At 35.8% G+C, this 21,189-nt stretch overlaps 1 protein-coding gene and 1 long non-coding RNA gene across 6 annotated transcripts in view; one reads left to right on the plus strand and one right to left on the minus strand.

Annotated features, from left to right (window-relative positions):
- Positions 1–5,604: 5,604 nt before the first annotated feature.
- PNPT1 (polyribonucleotide nucleotidyltransferase 1) overlaps positions 5,605–21,189 on the plus strand; it is a 43,449-nt gene continuing 27,864 nt past the window's right edge. Inside the window, exons 1-9 of one of the 5 annotated variants that reach the window (XM_036334516.1) lie at positions 5,605–5,785; positions 8,949–9,017; positions 10,999–11,059; positions 11,872–11,946; positions 12,570–12,675; positions 14,038–14,087; positions 15,133–15,196; positions 15,293–15,340; positions 17,358–17,471. In XM_036334516.1, the coding sequence (XP_036190409.1) occupies positions 5,625–5,785; positions 8,949–9,017; positions 10,999–11,059; positions 11,872–11,946; positions 12,570–12,675; positions 14,038–14,087; positions 15,133–15,196; positions 15,293–15,340; positions 17,358–17,471 (748 nt within the window). In that variant the 5' untranslated portion in view covers positions 5,605–5,624. The remainder of the gene's footprint in view (positions 5,786–8,948; positions 9,018–10,998; positions 11,060–11,871; positions 11,947–12,569; positions 12,676–14,037; positions 14,088–15,132; positions 15,197–15,292; positions 15,341–17,357; positions 17,472–21,189) is intronic. The other 4 variants (XM_036334519.1, XM_036334518.1, XM_036334520.1 and 1 more) reach the window with 4 other exon arrangements.
- LOC118668989 overlaps positions 6,020–21,189 on the minus strand; it is a 50,082-nt gene continuing 34,912 nt past the window's right edge. The window contains exon 3 of the long non-coding RNA XR_004971832.1: positions 6,020–6,091. This is a non-coding gene — a long non-coding RNA (uncharacterized LOC118668989). The remainder of the gene's footprint in view (positions 6,092–21,189) is intronic.

Raw genomic sequence — 21,189 nt, forward strand, 5'->3', positions numbered from 1 at the left:
AAATTGAAGCAGTCATCAAAAAGCTTCCAGCAAACAAAAGCCCAGGGCCAGATGGCTTCACAGGGGAGTTTTACCAAACATTCAAGGAAGAACTAAAACCTATCCTCCTCAGACTATTCCAAAAAATTCAAGAGGAAGGAACACTTCCAAGCTCATCCTATGAAACCAGCATCACACTTATATCAAAACCAGATAAAGATAACACAATGAAAGAGAATTACAGGCCAATATCCCTCATGAACATAGATGCCAAAATCCTCAACAAAATCTTAGCAAATCAGATCCAGCAGTACATCAGAAAGATCATACACCATGACCAAGTAGGATTTATCCCAGGGATGCAAGGATGGTACAATATCCGCAAATCAATAAACGTGATACATCACATAAACAAATTGAGAGGAGGAGGTTTTTGGAGAGGAGGAGGTTTTTGGAGAGGAGGAAGTTGAGGCTCTTCCACGAAATATCAACTTCTGCGCATGGGCCACGAAGTTTCAATGCACTGTACGTGCGCGCCCCCATGTGGTATTTTGTGGAAGAGTCACACTCAAGGGGCCAAAGAGCGGAAGGTGAGGGGGAGAGGAAGTTGAGGGTGAGAGGAAGGTGAGGGTGTACAAATGAATAAGAACTAATACATCCTAACATTCTTCTTGCATCAACACTGGCTCTGTTTCCATAGCCTTGGCAGTCTCTTCCTCCTCAGAACTCAGACCCAGGCCTTCTCTTATTTTTTCTATCCTCTAGGAAATATCTGTGTTTCCATGGCTTGTGATGTCATTGGTATGCTGATTACTTTTATATTTATATAACTCTAGTCCTCTCCTTGAGTACTACAGTCAAATCCAACTGTCTTTATGGCTACTCTTGGGTGTCTCAGATATTGCATTTCCAACCCATCTAAATCTGTTAATAGTTATTTTTCTTAAGTTTTTTAAAAATTGATTTGAGAGAGAGAAAACAAAACAAAACATTGATTTGTTGTTCCACTTATTGATACATTCATTTGGTTGATTTTCATAAGTGCTCTGTCTGGGGATCAAACCCACAATCTTGGTGTATTGGGACAATTCTCTAACCAACTGAGCTACCTGGCAAGGGTGCCATATAATAGTCCTCTCTCCCAGTCTAACTCATCAACAAGTCTCCTACAATTCCAGTACTAAAATATATATTCCAAATGTGTCTATCCTTTCTCCTTGTCACCCTTGTCACAATATTACTCTACATTTCTCTCTTGTCCTCCTCCAATCCATTTTGGATCCAGCATCCAGCAGGCGCATCTTAAAATGTAGATTAGATCATGCTACTTCCTTGTTTCAACTTTCCAGTACCTTCCTCTCCTATCTCATCTCCTCTACACTTCTGCTTACTTTTTTCTAGCCACATTGGCTTTTCCTTGTCCTCACAGAAGCAAAACTCTTTACTGACTCAGGGGTAACCCTTCCCTCACATGTTACTGCACCCACCTGGCCTGCATGTTTCAGAAGCTATCTCCTTCTCATCCTTTAGGGTGGCTTAAATGTTTCCTCTTCAGGAAGGCTTTCCCTAACCACCTTATCTGAAATAAGTTCTCCCTCCTCCCACCATTCCCTATCTTAGCACCCAGCTTATCTCCTTCTTAGCATTATTTTTTATAAACAAACTCTAATTTTTCTGTTTATTTGTTTGGTTATGTTTTTTAGTCTCTCATACCAGACTGCAAGCTCCAAAAAGCAGGGATTATTATGCCCTATGACGGTCTCGACATTTATCTATACTAATAAAAGCCTATGTGGTTGTCACACCCTCACGCCATGATGCCCTCATGCCCTAACAATCCATCACCAGGAGGCTGCGTGCACAGCAGCACACGCAGGTGGGTGGGGCTGCATGTGCAGCGAGTCATGCATGGTGGGTGGGGACATGGCGCTGTGTGCGCAGCGGGGAGGCAGGACCCCTGGCTCCGGCCTACCTCTTTGGGGCAGTCCATTGAGGAGCCCCAGGTGGGTGGGGCCTACCTCTTTGGGGAGATTGCTTGCGGGACTCCCGCACTGTGAGAGGGCACAGGCCAGGCTGGGGAACACTCCCCCTTCCCCCAAGTGCACGAATTTTGTGCACCAGGCCTCTAGTTAATAAATAAATAAATAAATAAATAAATAAATAAATAAATAAATAAATGGAGGCTTGGGCAAAAATAGGTTTACAGTTTTATGTGAAACACAGTTTATTCTTGTATTATTATTTATTAATTATTTTATTATTTTCCACATGAACAACTGTAAACCTACTTTTACCCCACCCTGTATTATAACACCTAATTTCTACGTACCAGAGACTATGCTTAGCTCCATAAAAATAAAATTGCATTTAAATCTGCATAACAACCCTAAGAGGTAAGTATTATTATTATTTTACAAATGAGGAATCTAAGGCATAGAAAGGGTAAGCAATTCACCAAGAGTAAGATGTTTAAGAGGTGACAGAGTTGAGTTTCAAACCTAAATAATCTCATTCCAGAGCCAACATTTTTAACCACTACGAAATACTCACTGCCACATTCTTCTCCAAAGATGAAATAATGGCTATATGAATTAATCAGTAAAGTGAAAGGACAGACATAGATTGTATCATAAGTCAGCCTGGAGAATTAAGAAAGGATAGTATTGAATCTGAGACCTGATTGACACATGGGAGGGTATGTGGGCCAAGCACAGTGAATCACACAGGCAGGAGACAGGGTGGGATGTTAGAGAGGAACAGGTAGTTCAATTTATTTGGAATATAAAATGAGGAAAGGGAAGAAAGGAAATAAGATAGTAAGTCGAAATTGATGACGCAAAATAGGAAAGGCTTATAGTCCACAGAAAGCAGTTTCGATTTTATCCTGTAGCATGAAGATTTAGGAAGCCATTGAAGAAATGTAATCAGGATGGAGACACAATTAGGTTTGTGATTTAAAAAGATCCCTCTGGCCCTAACCGATTTGGCTCAGTGGATAGAGCGTCGGCCTGCGGACTGAAGGGTCCCGGGTTCGATTCTAGTCAAGGGCATTTACCTTGGTTGTGGGCACATCCCCAGTGGAAAGTGTGCAGGAGGCAGTTAATCGATGTTTCTCTCTCATTGATGTTTCTAACTCTCTATCCCTCTCCTTTCCTCTCTGTGAAAAATCAATAAAATATATTTTTTAAAAAATAAAGTAAAAAGATCCCTCTGGCAATGATGTAGAGCTATCTTTCTTAGAGGTAAGTACACTGCATTCTTTCAAGAGAAAAAATTTTCATGGACCCTCTCAGTGTTCACTGATACTTTTCATTATGTTGTTTAAATGTGTACATATATTACAAGATATAAAAATGCCTTATATATTGTCTAAACCAAACTACAAGCCAAATTAAATTTTAATTAACAATAATTTAATGTAATAATATTTTATTTAAAATTGCTACTCAGAGTTTAACTATTTTGATGCAAGTTCATTGGATTAAAGTAAAGAGAAAAGGAGAGCTAAGAAACATTGCCTGTGGATTTAAATTGGATCACCTTTAATGTCCTTCAAGAGTTATAGGTACAGAAATTTCTTTTAAATTATATTTTGTCTGTCAAGCTATATTTGGAAGAACTCTATTTCTAGAATGTGGCATCTCAAATCAGACTTGGAGATCATGCTGCAGTAGTTACAATCACAAGAATTTAAACTTTTAATATTTTTGTTTCTCTATAAATCTTAAAATGTTTACTATGAAGGTAGCTTGAATTGTCTGTATGACTACTTCATAACAAAAGTCTACACACATTTGCCTTTGAGCTTATGATCCAATTATTAACTAACAATTATTTTTGATTGGTGTGAGAAAACAGGTGGGCTTAATGTATAAATGCTGTTTTCCAACATTTCCAGCTGGATGAAAGCTAACTGATCCATGGGGATCTGAAGGAAAGAAGATTGTTCAGTATCTCAAACAGAGGGAACCAGAGGAAAAATTAAGAGAAGGCTGGATCAAATCTACCACTTATTAAGTGCTGACAATGTACCAGGTACTGTGATAAACATCTCACATCCTCTGTTATGTGTAATCTTTACAAAAACCTTATGAAGTTCATATTAATACCCATTTCTATAGATGAGGAAACTAAGGCTTAGAGAGATAGGGATGACAACTAGTAAATGACAGCCAAGACTGGGACTATTCAGCACTAACTTCAGGTCTATGCTCTAAATCAGTAGTCGACAAACTCATTAATCAACAGAGCCAAATATCAATAGTACAACGATTGCAATTTCTTTTAAGAGCCAAATTTTTTAAACTTAAACTATATAGGTAGGTACATTATTATTAACTTAGAGTACTCCTAAGGCTTAGGAAGAGCCACACTCGAGGGGCCAAAGAGTCGCATGTGGCTCGAGAGCCGCAGTTTGCTGACCACGGCTCTAAATGATTACGCAATACTGCCTGAATGAAAAAGGTTATACAGTATTAAGTACATTACCAAAAGGATATATCACATTCTTAATTTATAAGTCCAAAGTCATGTTGAATTATGGCAAGTAGATTCTGATAGATTTGTTGTTACAACAGGTTTCAATGGATTTGAAAACACTGTTACAACATAAAGTAAAATCAAAAGTAGAGAAAGAGGCAAAAACTACTTTAACACTAAATACCCATAAGTAGAGTTCGTAGTAATCCCTTCTACTAGTATGGAAATTCCAAATCAGTAATAATAGATCACAAAAGCAAGGTGTCAAGGAGCTACTTTATCACCAAATCATTTGTCTGTTTGGAGTTCAACATTTTTAGTTCTTAAAATCATATTTGAGTGTGTGTTGGGTTTTGTTGTTCCAATTTGTTTTGGGAAAGAGTGTTATAACCTTAAAAGAAAAATATGACCCTCATAATAGAAAAACAATCATGGGTTCATTCAATGACCACATAAAAATTTTCCTATAGACTGGATTAGGAGGGGGTGGAAGAAATTTATCCACTCGCTAAATATTAATCAAATTCAACTTCCAAAAAGATTTTTTTCATTTTCCAAAATTGAGTTGGCTTAGCAAATATTAACATTTGACCAAGAGGGGCAGAGAAATACTAACAATGAAAGTAAAGAAGAACCAGAAATTATGATATAAAGATATCTAAAATGATATAGGTCGATGAGAAATCAACTTACTAGAAATAAAAGAACACAAAGCTTTGCAGCAATATATTTGTTCTGTGAAACTTATAAAATGAAAACCAGGGCACAGTGGGGAGAGAGAGATCTCTTGCACCACCACAAGTTCTCCTAATTCTCAGTTCAAAGAAGCCAAATAACAATAATATGTTTTCTGATGACTTCTATTATTACTCTATATTTACTCTACTTATTAAACACATTATTCTAGGATTTTCTCTTAAACTACGATAGCAAAAGAAAACACCAAGCGTTATTTTTCTAATTGCCTTTCATTGGCAGATAAAAGAGGCCGGCAGGATCGCGTTCTCAGAGGTTTGACCCTCTCTGGTTTTCGTAGAAAGTAGCCAAGTTATTCCAGTCCCCTGCGTTCCCCCAGCACCACGGAAACGAAACTGGAACAGGCTCCGCCCGCCATCTGAAAGTGAGCCAATCAGAGCGCAGCCCGGGCGGAGCGCGTGCTAGGTGTCATGGCGGCCTGCAGGCATTGCTGCTCGTGCCTCCGGCTCCGGCCGCGGGGCGATAGTGCCCTCCGTCTGCCAGGGCGGGATCGGGCACTCACCCAGTTGCAGGTGCGAGCACTATGGAGTGGCGCCAGGTCCCGTACCGTGGCCGTGGACTTAGGCAACAGGTAAGGGACGATGTGCGTTTTCTGCCCTTTCACAGGCATTCTGTCCTGTCAGCAATGAGTACATTCATCTCCCAGGATAGGAATCTGGCAACCCTAGCCTCTTTTCCCTCCGTTCATCCCAAACCTAAATGCCAGGTTCCCCTCTCCGGGTTTGGAGTCTGTCTCCCTGCACCCTCACTCTTCCCTCCCTGTCTCAGCCTCGGGTCCTTTGCTTCTTGGTCCTTCTTACCCTGTTCCGGGCTTCCTTTCTTGAGTTGACGCTGACCATCTGACTCCATTCTCTTTAATTTCGGGGACTCCTGGACTCTGAAATATAAAACATTCCACCTCAGGATAATGAGCTGACATCATCCAATCCTAAAAACGTGGCCAGTATGACCCTAGTTATGAAGGGAAAGGAAATGTAAGTTTATTGAACACCAGTTATATGCTACACTCTTTTTAAACCTGTAGTAAAGGTACTATTACACCCATTTTTATAGTTAAGAAAACAGAGATTCAGAAATGCTCAACAAAGCTAGTACTATGAGACTAAGTGGATTTTGAACTTGTATTTCTGTTACAAAGCCCCTACTTTTTCCAGGGATCCTTTTGCCAGAATTGACATCTAAAATCACTTTTTAAAAATTGTATTTGAATAATTTTTTAAATAAATGGAACTGCTGTTTATACATATAGATATACATGTATGCACACACATATGTATACACACACACACATTTTTTACATGTACTTTAAAAAATTTTTTTCCCCTAGTTCATATAAAAAGCCAGAACATATGACTTTGAATCCAGGCCTTCCTCCGTAACTTTTGAATGACTGATCTTGAACAAATTACTTCACCACTTTCTTATTTCACAAAACGAAGAGACTGGGCTAGATCAGGAGTCTGTAAACTTTTTCTGTAAGGAAACAGATAGTAATTATTTTAGACTTTGTGGGCTGCATACTGTCTGTCACATATTCGTGAGAGAGAGAAAGGGTATGTTTACAAACCCTTCAAAAATGTAAAAGCACATTCCTAGCTAAAAGACTATACAGAAACAGGCTATAGTTTGTTGACCTCTGCACTAGATGATCTATAAGGCTCTTCCACCTCTGGCATTCTTTGATCCTGATTTTTTGAGGGTGAGGATATCTCTTCCATTCTTCAAGGATTGAACATTCTTCTCTGAAGAAATGACCCTGAACAGTAGATTCAACAGACACCTATTATGTGCTAAGCACTCAAACTCAAAGCAACAAAATCAGCCCCTGCCCTCCAAATTTTCCATAAAGGATCATTTGTCAACCTGGAACTCTTTTGTAGCTAGTTCTTTTTAAACCTGTATCATGTGTTGTAACAAGTAGGTTCATCATTATCATTACTGCTGGGTGAGTACATTTTTTTTATCTTTGTAAGTTTGTTGTTTGCAGCATATAGTATGTGACTGCTATGTACCATGCACTTTATATAAATATATATATATGTGTGTGTGTGTAGAATTTTTTAATATTCTCACCCAAGGTTATGTTTATTGATTTGAGAGAAAGAGAAACATTGATGTAAGAGAAACACTGTTCAGTTGCCTCTAGCACACACCACAACCAAGGATTGAACCTGTGAGTGTATGGGACAACGTTCCAACCAACTGAACCAACTGGCCTGGGCCATTGGGCCATGAACTTTATATTTGTTATCATATGAATTTACAATACCTGAGGAGGTTTTATATTATTGTATATTTCACATGTATTTAATACTCATAGTAACCTTTGAGGCAACTGTTTAATTTTCATTTCAATAAGCTTTTTTGACTATCAACTGTATACAGCGCTCTTGTATGAGGAACTATGATAAACACAGGTTTAGTCTTGGGAAAATCACTGTGGGAAAGGTATGAACAGGTGCTAAGGGAGCACAGGCATATTTATCACATGCTAAAACTTGCCATTGAGGGTGAATCTTGAAGGGCAAGGAGAAAGTAGCAGAGAAAGTGGCAAGTGCATTTCAGAGGTGAGAAAGTGCATTTGAGTAGCTACAAATAACTTACTGTGGATGGAGCAAAAAGTGAAATATGAGTTTAGCAAATGACATAGGCAGAGGCCAAACCATAAGGTGGTTTGTTTGCTTGTTTAGTTTTTATTACTGAATTTTTCTGGAAGAGCCTTATAGATCTCTCTAGCTGTATTTCCACTTTCTGTGGCTCCTCTCTACTCCTCACTTCCTGAGCTACATTGCTACATCTTCCCACTCTTCTCTCCACCAAAAGGATCGCCTTGCTCATCTTACTCTTTTTATTATTTATTTCTTCAAAAGTATTTTTTGATTAGGTATTCACTCACATGGTTCAACATTTAAAAAGCTCAAAAATCTCCTTCCCATATAGTTCCCATATAGCCACCCAGGTCTAATTCACAGAAGCCACTGATATGTTGTCCATCTTATATGTAGTATTTGGAGATGTTTTATACATAAAATACTAATTTCAGCAACAGGTTGGTGGGAGTCTGCTTGATGCTACAGTGTGACTGGTTCTGAGCATCTCATTCACATACTTCCCCCTCACCTCCTTCCCCCCGCCGCCACCCCTGCCCCGACTATTCCAACTCTAGCTTCATCTCTTCACCTCATCATTCATTCCATCTGTCAGGGGACACCATTTTACTGTGGGCTGTCATCATAACATCTGTGTTGAACAATAGAAACCCAACTATTCCCCAGATATTTCTTGTGGTTAAAAAAAAAAAAAAAATCCCTGTAAGATTTCAAGATCAGAGCTGATAGTACAATGTACATGCTTTATTCTGACTTTCAAGTTTAACAAAATGAGTCTTAACTGAATAGGTAAATATGCTTTTCATGAACTCAGGCTTCTGGCAAAAGAATGGTTGGAAATATTAAGGGTTGTCCCTCTATCCCTTTGACATGTGATGGACAAAATAATCTTACTTGGGGTGGGGCACTGGCGTGTGTGTGTGTGTGTGTGTGTGTGTGTGTGTGTGTTTATTTTCAGCACTGGACTATGATAGAAGCCGAGCTCATGGGTCTGAACATCTTCCTAAGTATCCTCAGGAATCACTGAGTTGGTTGTCTTCACAATACTTTTATGAATTATGGGCTCTGATAAGTTTTGCTGGTCTCCTTCAAGCCCTCAGTGACCCCTTTTTGTACTCTCTGCAGAATCTGGAAAATAAGGCTGACAGTGCTGCCTATTTCATGTACAGAGGTTGGCAAAGTAGGTTTACAGTTGTGAGTACATGAAACAGCTTATTCTTACATTATTATTTATTAATTATTGTATTATTTATTTGTATTACAACTGTAAACCTACTTTTACACACCCCAATATATAAGATAGCTTTATCAAGATATAATTCACATATCATACAGTTTACCCATTTAGAATGTACAATTCAGTGGTTTTTAGTGTATTAATATAGATTTGTGACCATCACCATAATCAATTTTAGAACACTTTCATTAACTAAAAAAAAGAAATCTCTCATTCATTATCAGTAATTTCCCATTTGTTCTCAGACCCCACAGCCCTAGGCAATTAATAATCTACTTTCTGTCTCTATGAATTTCCCTATTCGGGGCATTTCCTATAAATGAAATCAAATGATATGTGGTCATTTGTGACTATCTTCTTTCACTTAGCATAATGTTTCCAAGGCTTATCCATATTGTAACATGTATTAGTACTTCATTTTTTAACGGCTGAATAATATTCCATTATATAGGTTATACCACATTTTGTTTATTCATTCATCAGTTGATAGATAATTGGGCTGTTTCCATTTTGAGGCTATTATGCATAATGCTGCTATGAATGTTCATATGCAAATGTTTGCATAGGTATATGTTTTCATTTCTCTTAGGTATATACCTAGGAGTAGAGTTGCTGGGTCATATGCTATGTCTATGTTTAACTTTTTGAGGAATTGCCAGATTTATTTCCAAAGCAGATGCACCATTTTACATTTTCATCAGCAGTATATGAGGATTCCCAGTTTCTCCACACCCTCACAAACACATAATCTTAATAGATATGAAGTAATATCTCATTGTGGTGAAGTAATATCTCATTGTGGTTTTGATTTGCATTTCCCTGATGGCTAATGATTTTGAGCATATTGTCATGCACTTATTGGCCATTTGTAAATCTTTGGAGAGACATCTATTCAAATCCTATGCCAGTTTTTAAAATTAGGTTGTCTTTTTATTGTTGAGTTGTGAGAATTGTTTACATATCCTAGCTATAAGTCCCTTATCACATATATGATTTGCAGTTATTTTCCCTGTGGATTTTCTTCGTTGTTTTTTTTTTTTTAATAGATTTTATTTTTTAGACCAGTATTACTTTGACAGCAAAATTGAGGGAAAGTACAGAAATTTCCCATTTACACCCTGCCCTCCACATGCATAGTCTCCCCAGTTATCAACATCTCCCACCTTTCTTTTACTTTCTTGATGATATCCTATGAAGCATGAAAGTTTTTAATTTTAATGTTCAGTTTATCTGTTTTTTCTTTTGTCGCTTGTGCTTTTGATGTCCTATAAAAGAAGACTTACTCCTATTATTTTTCTTACAAATTTTATAGTTTTAGCTTTCATACTCAGGTTTTGAATTAGTTTTTATTCATAGTATGAGGAAAGGGTCCAACTTTATTAACATTTTTGCATATGGATATTCAGTTGTCCAGCCCCATTGGTTGAAAAGACTATTCTTTCCCCCATTGACTTTTCCCCCATTGACAAGTCCCCCATTGACTTGTCTTTGGCACCACTGTTAAATTTGAAGGTCTCTGTAAGCAATTTTTGGAGTATAAAGCAATGGGGAAATTTTAAAGGATTTTAAGTAGGGAAATGATCCAGACTGCTTTAGTCAACAGGCAAGGAATGAAAAGAGACTAAACTAAGGTAGTGAATGGGAATTAGCATCTAAGATGAGAGCTTCTATAACCCCCCAAAATACTTTCATTCAGATTACTCCTGTGCCTTGGTTTCTATATTTTTCCTTACACAGCTCTTAAATTCCCTTTGTACTTTTTTTTCCCCTTTGTACTTTTAATAATGATTATAAACTCCCTTTTTTGTTTGCTGGATGGGGTCATGTGGGGTTTGGTAACCTTTAGTTTGCTCATTAGAATCTTTGATTGTTATACTAAGCTGCGAATTATACTGATAACTTAAGTTATTTTGTATTAAATTTTTATTTTTTAAACAGAAAACTGGAAATATCTTCTGGAAAACTGGCCAGATTTGCAGATGGCTCTGCTGTAGTACAGGTAAAAAGTCCAGTTTTTTACATTTTCATCCTCACCCAAGGATATGTTTTTTATTGATTTTAGGAAGGGGGGGAGAGAGAGAAAAAAACACCCATGCGAGAGAATAACATCAATCGGTTCCCTCCCATACATGCCCCAACCAGGGATTGAACCTGCAACCTGGGTATGTACCCTGACTGGGAATCAAACTCTAGACTCTTTCATGCACGGGACTATGCTCCAACCGAGCCATACTGGCTAGGGCTACATTTTCATCTTAAAAATTGTTACGGAGACTGGTACTGAATATTTTTGCATCATATAACTTTTTAGAATTGTGGCATAGAAAATTTATTCAGACCATTTCTAGTGTCAGAACCATTCTAGATAACCAGGAAGTCATAGGGCAGGATTTATTAAATGACCTTTAAGATTTCTTCCAAACTTATTTATTTATTCTATAAATAACTTCTATAATGTTTTGTAGAGAAAGTGATTTTTCTTGTTTTTTTTAGTAGTAATACTTAGGATGTTTTTCTTTATGGATAGTCTACATTTCCTCTTAAGAAGTAGAAAATATGATTGTGTGAGTGTTTTTCCTTTTAGTTATATTGCTTTTGAAAAGCTCAGTGGCTGTTCTAATGCAGAACATGATCATGCAGAAGGGATCAAGATTGGACTGCTTGTGAATAATTATTTTCATTGACATTAGGTCAAGGGATAACAGTTCTCTTTACTTGGGTTTAACTGGAGTGATGATTCATTTAGTCACTACTTATGTATTAATATCTGATTTTAAAGGAATTTACTAGTGTTATTTATTTTTAACTAAGTCAGGTGACACTGCGGTGATGGTCACAGCAGTCAGTAAAACAAAACCTTCACCTTCCCAGTTCTTGCCTTTGGTGGTAAGTATTTGCTGATTTGCCTGAACTATAATATAGCATAAGTGTAAAATTTGTAATATTTAAGTGCAAAATGTAAACTTACGACAAAAAGGACTTTCCTTTGTTGTTTGATACTAAGTAATTAAAAGAATTTAAACTGATTGCTTCATAACCAATTCTTATATTAGTAGTTAGCATACTTTAGAATGCCCATGTTCAAAAGTTGACAAGAACAGTGGAAATCATGAATACTTTGATGAGTACGCTGAATGCATTGCTTTTATAGGATTCCCTTCAGTATGAGTCTGCAAGTATATGTTTGCTGAAATGTGAAAAGTTCATTAGGATTTTATGGCTTCCCTCTTTGGATACAAAAAAAGAAAATGTTTGACTTGACTAGCATAAGCTACTGTGGAGAGTAATGGAAGGTTTTTAAAAATCAATTTGCTGAAACATTTCTATCACCTCTCCTTTGCCTAAGTGATGCAAAACTAAAAATAAATAAAATATTCTCCCCTCTTAGTCTGGAATATGTTGTTTACAATCTCAGGAGTATTAGCATCATCATAATAATTCTTAGGGAACAGCTTGTTACTGCAAAAAGCAGTCAAATGAACTGTGTTTTTTTTTCATTACTACTTCAGGTTGACTATAGACAGAAGGCTGCTGCAGCAGGTAGAATTCCCACAAACTATCTTAGAAGAGAGATTGGATCTTCTGATAAAGAAATACTTACAAGTAGGGTAATAGGTAAGATAAAAAAAAAAATAGAAGCATTAACCCTCTGTGTTAGGCCTATTTTAGCATCTCTTTCATCTGTGTTCTACAATATCTCTTAAGTTTTCTTTCATTACATCCCTTGGACCCAGGATACTGCCTGGCACAAAATAGGCATTCAATCAATATTTGTTGACTAAATGAATGAGTTCTATTGAGTATATAAATTCCATGGCTCATGCTTCTACTCTGTTGAATCTATTCCTAGTAATTTTCATTTTTATATTTAACATAGTAATTCTTAAAAGCATTATATTCATTAACTACTGAAAATGTCTGTAATCTTTCAAATCTTTGGCATCCTTTCTTTTCCAAAGTTTTTACAAAATTTTATTAAGATTATCAGTCTTTGGATTGAAGAAGCTTAATGAACCCCAAACAGAATAAACGTTAAGTTCAAAACCACATAAAACCAATTACTGTTTTGTTTAAGAATAGATTCATATATGGTACATACAACAAAGAAAAACAAAGGCAAAATTAAACAAAATTCAGGATAGTGGTTACCTTTATGGAGAATGATGGGAGGATGAGATCATAGAGGGGAGCTCATAGGCTTCAAATGTATTAGTATGTACTTTTTTTCAAGTGACATAAAGGGTACATAAGTTTTAATTATTATTCTTTAAGTTGCATATATACAAATAATATTTTTGCATGTATAACAGATTATACTAAGAAATAGAAAATAAATTAATGAAGTTATCCTTCTTCTTACCTATAACATGAGTCAAAATCTTGGGATTCATCCTTGACCACACCTTCAACCAAATCCAATCAATTATTTCTCAGTCTTTCTAATCTTCCGCTTCCATTGCCAAGCCTCCTTCAACTCTCGCCTGGATCACTGAAACCCCTGCCTCTCCCTTACAGCAGAAATCTTTGACATCTTCAAATATTGTGGATTGCTTGTATTTTATAGTTCTCCTACCCAGAAATTGCTAGTTTCTATATATTTATATGCATTCATCAGACAGAATTCTAAGGCGGGATTTTCTTTTTGGTCTATTGTTTGTAAGACTCTTTCCTCTGCTTATGTTAGTAACTGATACCTAATGAAATTAAAAGCTGCTGCCCAATTTTAGATTTGTGTGTGCCTACTTTGCTAATTTTTTGTTGTTAGGACCTGGTGTGTATTAATTGAAGCACTGACATTTATCTTTGTCCTCTTCAGTAAATCAGTCGAAGGGTTTTTTGTGGTGGTTTTGTTTTGTTGTTTTACATATTGAACAGCTAACGATATTTTTTAGCCTGATGTTTAATAGGGAAAACATTTCGAACTGTAAAGCTACTTCTGTCAGTACTATTTAATATCTTTTCTCTTTTTATTGGCAGATCGTTCGATTAGACCTCTTTTTCCAGCTGGCTACTTTTATGATACACAGGTAGGGTGGTCTCCTTTACGTTATTTGTTTCCATCAATCAAAAATTATTTAATGAATTTCTGTAATACGTATTGACTAAATATCATATAAAGAATACAAAATAAGAATTTTTGGTGATGCTACATTAAATTTTTTTAAAAACATAATTTCATAAAGCTAATATTTAATCAGTGTCAATTTGAGCTGATACCTGAATTATTAATAGGAGTTAGCCAACCCAGGAGTGTAGGGAAAGCATTCCAGGCAGATGAAATGGGAAACACACAAGCCCTGAGTCAAAAAAGAAATTGGTGAGTTTGAAAGTTAGAGGGATTGAGATTGGTGGGGGCAGATTAATTTGGGCCTTGTAGGTCATATTAGTAACAGAGGCTAGGACAATCAACATAACTAATTTTTTTTAATTCTTTATTGTTTAAAGCATTACATATAGTATTACATGTCTCCTTTTTCCCCCAATGACCTCTCCCTGGCCACCCCCACATAACTAATTTTCATTACATATTTTTATTATTGAGTCTTCTTAGCCTTGACTTCATTATATTTTAATACTTTCTGAATATTTTCTTTCAGAATGACCAAAATACTTTAATTAACTACAGTTTTTTTATTTGATAAAAATAAATATGCCTTGTAAATATGCTTTTGCAAGGATGTCAGTAGGTATATTATTGTAGTGTAAAGTAATTCATTGGGTTGTTTTGTCTATGCTTGTAAACAAGAGGTAACATTTTTATGTAATAGAAATAGCTAACATTTATTGAATACTTTACACACAATATTTTCATTAATTTTCATAAAAATCTTTAGGAAGATACTATTATTTTTCCTTTTAAAGATGAGGAAACTTTTAAGGTTTAATTTAAGTAATTTGCCCATGGTCAAGCATATAGTTAGTGATAATCAGAATTAAGGGGTTTGACTACAAAGCCCATGCTTTTAATCATTTAGTGCTCCTATGTTTTAGGCCAAGATGTTAACTGAAATGATAATCCTCCCAAATCAAGTATATTTTCTTAAGTACTTTGAATTTCTTCCCTTGTACCAGGTTCTTTGTAATTTGTTAGCAGTAGATGGTGTTAATGAGCCTGATGTCCTAGCAATTAACGGTGGTAAGTATAAAAATAGAGATCATAATTATCACTGTTGATTTTTTTTAAAGCAATGAAATATTTTTATTTCAGCTCTTACTTTTTTCTTTTTTTAAGCTTCTGTAGCCCTCTCATTATCAGATATTCCTTGGAATGGACCTATTGGTAAGTTAATATTTGAAATAAGAAACATTTGTGATTTTTCAGGAAAATACTAGTGAGCAAGGGCCTAGATTAGCTCCAATTTATTATCTATTATTATCTTGAATTAGATAACATTCTAAAACTTCTTTCAGCTCTTTTTGCCATTTCCATCCTTGCCTTAGATTTTGTTTCTGATAGCAATCTTAGGGTGTTAGAGATTTTGTGTCCCTAGATCAGGGGTGGGCAACCTTTTTGGAGTGTGTGCCAAAACCAGCAAAATCTCTGACTCAAAATTCTTCTGCGTGCCAACCCTAATTTTTTGAGAACATGTTACGCCTACTTGATATCTCTTAAGGTGTACGTATGTGAAGAAACTTGAAGAAATAATAAAATTCATTCGAGCGACAAAAACACAGTATATGATGATGAAAAATACATTTATTTTTTAATGTATACATGTACACTGATAGTCTGACAGAAAACTTTATGACTCCATTTGATATTATCAGTGGGACTTTTGCTGCTGCATCACTGATGACAGAGATTTTACATCAGGTTTATATTTTGTGACCTTTAGAGATATGCACGAGCTACTACTTTCATCCGTCAGGCTACTCCTATTATGAGACTTAACAAAATTCATCACTGAGAACAAAGATTCACAAGCGTATGTGGATGTAAACATGGAGAGTAATGCTGTTGCAAAGTTTTTTAAACAGAAAAAATTTTCTGGAATGGCATTCCAAGTCCTCAATAGTTGGTTTTCGACACTTCTCTCTGGTACTCCTGTCTCTAATCACTTCTTTTCAATGTTTTCCAAGTCAACTCTAAGGTCAATAAATTTCTGCTTCCAAATTGAGCTACTCTGAAATTCAATCAACTGCATTTCAAAGTCAGCCGTGTCTATCCATGAAAACATTTGTAAGTTTAGTTCCTCCAGTTTCATGCTGTCTGGAAACCTCATGAATTTTGCTGTCTCTTCCAGTCTCTGAATTTCATAAATCTTGAGAAGAACTGCTCAATAGTTGACTCGATGATGTTTAAAAATAGCTTTTGAAGGCTTTGACAGTCTGTTCTGTCATCTTTTGGGAGGTCTTTGATGTGCCTCTTGAGGTTTGGGAAATATCTAAATCTCTCACCATCCACATCCCTCTTAAAGACTTCCAGTTTCTTTTCAAAAGCCTTTATATAACCAAACATAACATCAAGTGTCTTGCCAGTTCCTTGTAATTTAACATTTAAGTCATTCAAATGTTCACAAAAATTGTACATGGAAGATTATAAAAGAGGGTTTCGCGTGTCAGCAAAAGTTACTGGCAGGCCATGTTTGGCACACGTGCCAGGGGTTGCCCATCCCTGCCCTAGATACTTCTTAGTTGCCTCTTCTGTTTGAGGACTTTTCTTTTTGACTGGGAAATTGTCAGAGTACATACTCATTCAAGATAAAAACAAACATGTTTGTAATTTACAGCTCTTACAAGTTTTAATTATGCAATATAAAAATGATTTACGGAGTAATTATTGAGTGTCCTAAATTCCGGATACTGAGCTAAGCACTAAAGGAACAAAGGCAGAGTAGGCATCAGCAATTCAAAGACAAATGAGGCAATTCTTGGGAAACAAATAATTACTTATATTGTGAAGTCAAAGTGCTAAGAAAATGATAGAGAAGAATGGGTTTAGTCTTCTGAGGTAAGGCTGTCAAGAGGCTTCTCAGAGTAGTCAACTTTTAAGCTGAACATTAGTAGGATCATATGGTAGGCATTTGCCTTGGAGAAAGTAAAGTCTAGACCAGGAGAAGAGCATGAACATAATCACATAGGTGTGGAAGAAATTGTATATTTGAGCAACTCAGAGTGATTCAGTGAGGCAGGAAAGTAGGGTGGGGTGGGATGCCTTTTGGGCCTTAAATACCATGATAGAAATATGGACTTTATTACGTCACAGTTAAAGACAGGGATTGAGACCATTACTGGACTAATATCTTGAAAACTGACTGTTTTTGTTAAACAACTGCCAATATTTTAATATATTTTAGGGGCAGTACGAATAGGAATGATTGATGGAGAATGTGTTGTTAACCCAACACGAAAAGAAATGTCTTCCAGTACTTTAAATTTAGTGGTTACTGGAGCACCTAAAAGTCAAATTGGTAAGTAGTTTAAGTACTAAATTTCTTCTGGGTTTTACTTATGAGTTGTTGCTTCTTAAAGATGCATTTAAACTCTTTTTTTCTGGTATGTGTTTTTTGTCAGTCATAAGGATTTTTGTTTTGTTTTATGGCTGCCTTATTTGGTAGTACTCTTGCCTCATCAGACAATAGCTAAAATTGTAGAATGTTATACAACTTTGAAATATACAAAAATCCTTAAGATAATTTTAGTAATTATTTTTAAATTGATAAGCCTGTTTATAAATTAAAATTCTAAATCTGGTAATAGTTTTATTAGTTTAAATATGTTAATTTAGCTAATTCAGTCATTCCACGCCTGGTTTTATATCCTCTAAGAAGGTGATGAACTATTTCTGATGTGAAAAACTAGTAATAAACAGGAGTGAGAGGCTGGGGGGAAAGATTAACTGGGGAACATATGTATGTATGCATAGCCCATGGACACAAACGATAGTGTGGTAAAGGCCTGGGAGGGGTAGGTACATAGTGGATGGGGGACATCTGTAATACTTTAAACAATAAAGATAAATGTAAAAATTTTTTTTTAACTTTTTTTATTTTTATTTATTTTTTTTTAATTGATTTTTTACAGAGAGGAAGGGAGAGAGATAGAGAATCAGAAACATCAATGAGAGAGAAACATCGAACAGCCGCCTCCTGCACATCCCCCACCGGGGGTGTGCCCATAACCCAGGTACATGCCCTTGACCGGAATCGAACCTGGGACCTTTCAGTCCGCAGGCCGACGCTCTATCCACTGAGCCAAACCGGTTTCGGCGATAAATGTAAAATTTTTAAAAATTTAAAAACTAATAAAATAGAAGAAATTCATTGGGTCATCTTCACTTCTTGTAACAAAATGTCATAAATGCATGAATGAAAATTAGAGCCTGGTTCTATTGAAAGAGAATGGGCTTTAATAGAATGAGCTGGGTTTGAAACCCACCATCTGCTATATGATAGCCATATTACCTTGGAAAAATTAATTAAGTTATTTTCTCAGTTTAGTCTGCTACATGATACTTGATGTCTGGGACTTTTTGACATGGGATTTTCTAATGTGGCAACATTTTGATAAAATATAAACTATTAAACTATTAGTGCTTTTTTTGTACAATTAACATGTGAAACAGCTTATTTGTAGCTTCTTTTGGATTATTGGTCCATAAGGAATTAGAATTAGGTATTATATGATAGAACACATGTAGCAGGGGTTGTATGTTACTTACATATTAGTTAGGGATTGTGCTGGTAAACAAAATAAGAAGGCTTGGGATGGGAATTTATTTTTCTCTCAGGTAAAAGAAATTCAAAGGTAAGTGAATACAGGATAGTTGTAGCAGCTTAAGAAATTTAGAGTCCTTCTAGCTTTCAGCTCTGCTATTCTCAAGGTGTGGCCCTCATCTTCATGCTTATTAACTGGCTACCAGAGCTCTGGAAAACTTATTGGACTTAGGGGCAGAAGGACGAAAAAGGAGGGGGATAGCAAAAAGGTGTGTGTCAGCTGAGTGAGTTACCCTCCCTTTTAAGGAGCCTTCTCATAAGTCCCCACATAGCAGTTTGCACTTACAATGCATAGGACAGAACTGTGACACATGACTGCATACTTGACTAACAGGGGAAGGAGATGGTTTTTGGATTCTTTCTCCAGAAAGTGGGATTCATAGGAAAACTAGCACAATGTATAAAGGGTATTCTAAAGATTTGGGGAAACCACGAATAACAGATGACCCCCACATCATATTTGAGCACCTCAGAAAGGGCCTTGAGCAAAGTATTGGTTTATTGCTTAAAGTTCACTTGGTCTACATCTGAATATTTATTTATTTATTTATTTATTTATTTATTTTGCTTAAAGTTACCATATCAGTTAGTAAATTGATCTGGCTACTTTAAAAATTGTGGTAAAGATTAAAGTCAAGTTTTATAAAGTGCCTAGTAGATATTAGTATCTACTAGGCATCCAGTTAGTACCTGCTATTATCATTAAGACACAAAAAATAAACTTCTAAATGGTCATATAGCCTCTATCTGCCTTAAAGTTTTAGCCCCTCTAATTTTAAATAGACGCTGGAGGAATGAACTAAGGATGTTTACTATATCTATGGCATGCCATACAAATCCCATAGGCAGCCTTTCAGCTAGCTGTTCTCACCTGTTGCTCTATAGGTAGAAGAGTGAGACTCTAAAGACTGCATAAACCAGCAGAGGGTAGTCTTGAGTAATTAAAGGGAAGAGGAGAATGATTCAGAACCATTCTGTAAGGAGACTGGTTTCAGAAATGACCAGCTTTCATACTATGACTTTTGCATCACTGTTCCCATGAAGATATTTAGCCATCTTTCTATGCTTTCATAAAGGTACACCAAATACACATTTGGTCCCATCTTCATGTTAATATTGGGTCCAAATCAAATACCACTGTCATGGAACTTCTGAGATATAAAAAAGTAATTGCTACCATTTCATTATTAAAATACTGAGTAATCAGAAACCTTAAGGTTCTGAATAATTTCCTTGTGCTGTCAGCTTCTAGATTACTTCAGCAGCCATTATTCTATACAGTGCCATTTAGATACCTTTTTTCAACTGGCACATACAATATCACTAGTCTTTCTGTGAATGCTAGGATACACAGAAAGATTAGTAATATTGTAACTAGAGTGACTGAAGAACTAAATTATATTTTACATAATTTTAATTTATTCAAATGGAAAAAGCCATATTGGCCCAGTAGTTACCATATTGGGCAACACAGATCTACACACTCCAAACTATAAGGAATGTTCTTATAAGCATTTTTTTTTTTTTAAAGAATCAACTCTAAAGACTGCATAAACCATCAGAGAGTAGTCTTGAGTAATTAGAGGGAAGCTGAGAATGATTCAAAACCATCCTGTACGTTTTAAAGTTTAATTGGTGAAAATAAAGTTTATTTTAGGATTTTTCATTTTCTTTACCATAGTCTTCATATTCTTTTATAAACCAGTTTATAGAAGTATAATTTATATATGTTAAGTGCAGTTTTAAATCTCCAATTTAATTTTGCAAAAGTGAGAGGGAATGTAATGGGAGTACAGATGAGTAAAAGAATACAACCATCTCAGTATTGTGGTATTGAGAAAGGTTCTTCATACCTCAAGTTACATATTGAAACTTTACCTCCCTTTACATCCCTCCCCTTAATAATATAATTGTTTTAATATTCCTCTACATTTAGAACCACGACATTGATATAATTTTTGCTTTTTGACTCAGCCATCAAACATAATTTAGAAAACTCAAGAGAATAAAAGTATATTTACCCATATTTTTGCTTAACATGTTCTTAATATGGTGGTTTTTAACATGGTTTCTTTCTTTATTATTCCCTTTCTGTTTAGAGAACTTCCTTTCACCATTCTTATAGGGTAGGTCTGCTGGTAACATTTATTGGACACCTACTGTGCTGATACTTTAAAATTTCATTTTAAAATTTTCTTAGTTCTTCATGTAAGAGCTTTGATTTCTCCTTTATTCCTAAATATTTTCACTGGGTATAGAATTGTGGGTTGACAATTCTTTTATTTCAGCATCTGAAAAATATTAACTTTTCCTTCTGGCCTCCATGGTTTCTGATGGTAAATGTAATGTTATTTTAATTACTTTCTTCATATGGGTAAGGTGTCATTTTTCTCTGGCCTGTTTCAAGGCATTT

This window comes from Myotis myotis, unplaced genomic scaffold (assembly GCF_014108235.1).
Source record: "Myotis myotis isolate mMyoMyo1 unplaced genomic scaffold, mMyoMyo1.p scaffold_m19_p_14, whole genome shotgun sequence".
In the NCBI taxonomy this organism is placed as follows: domain Eukaryota; kingdom Metazoa; phylum Chordata; class Mammalia; order Chiroptera; family Vespertilionidae; genus Myotis; species Myotis myotis.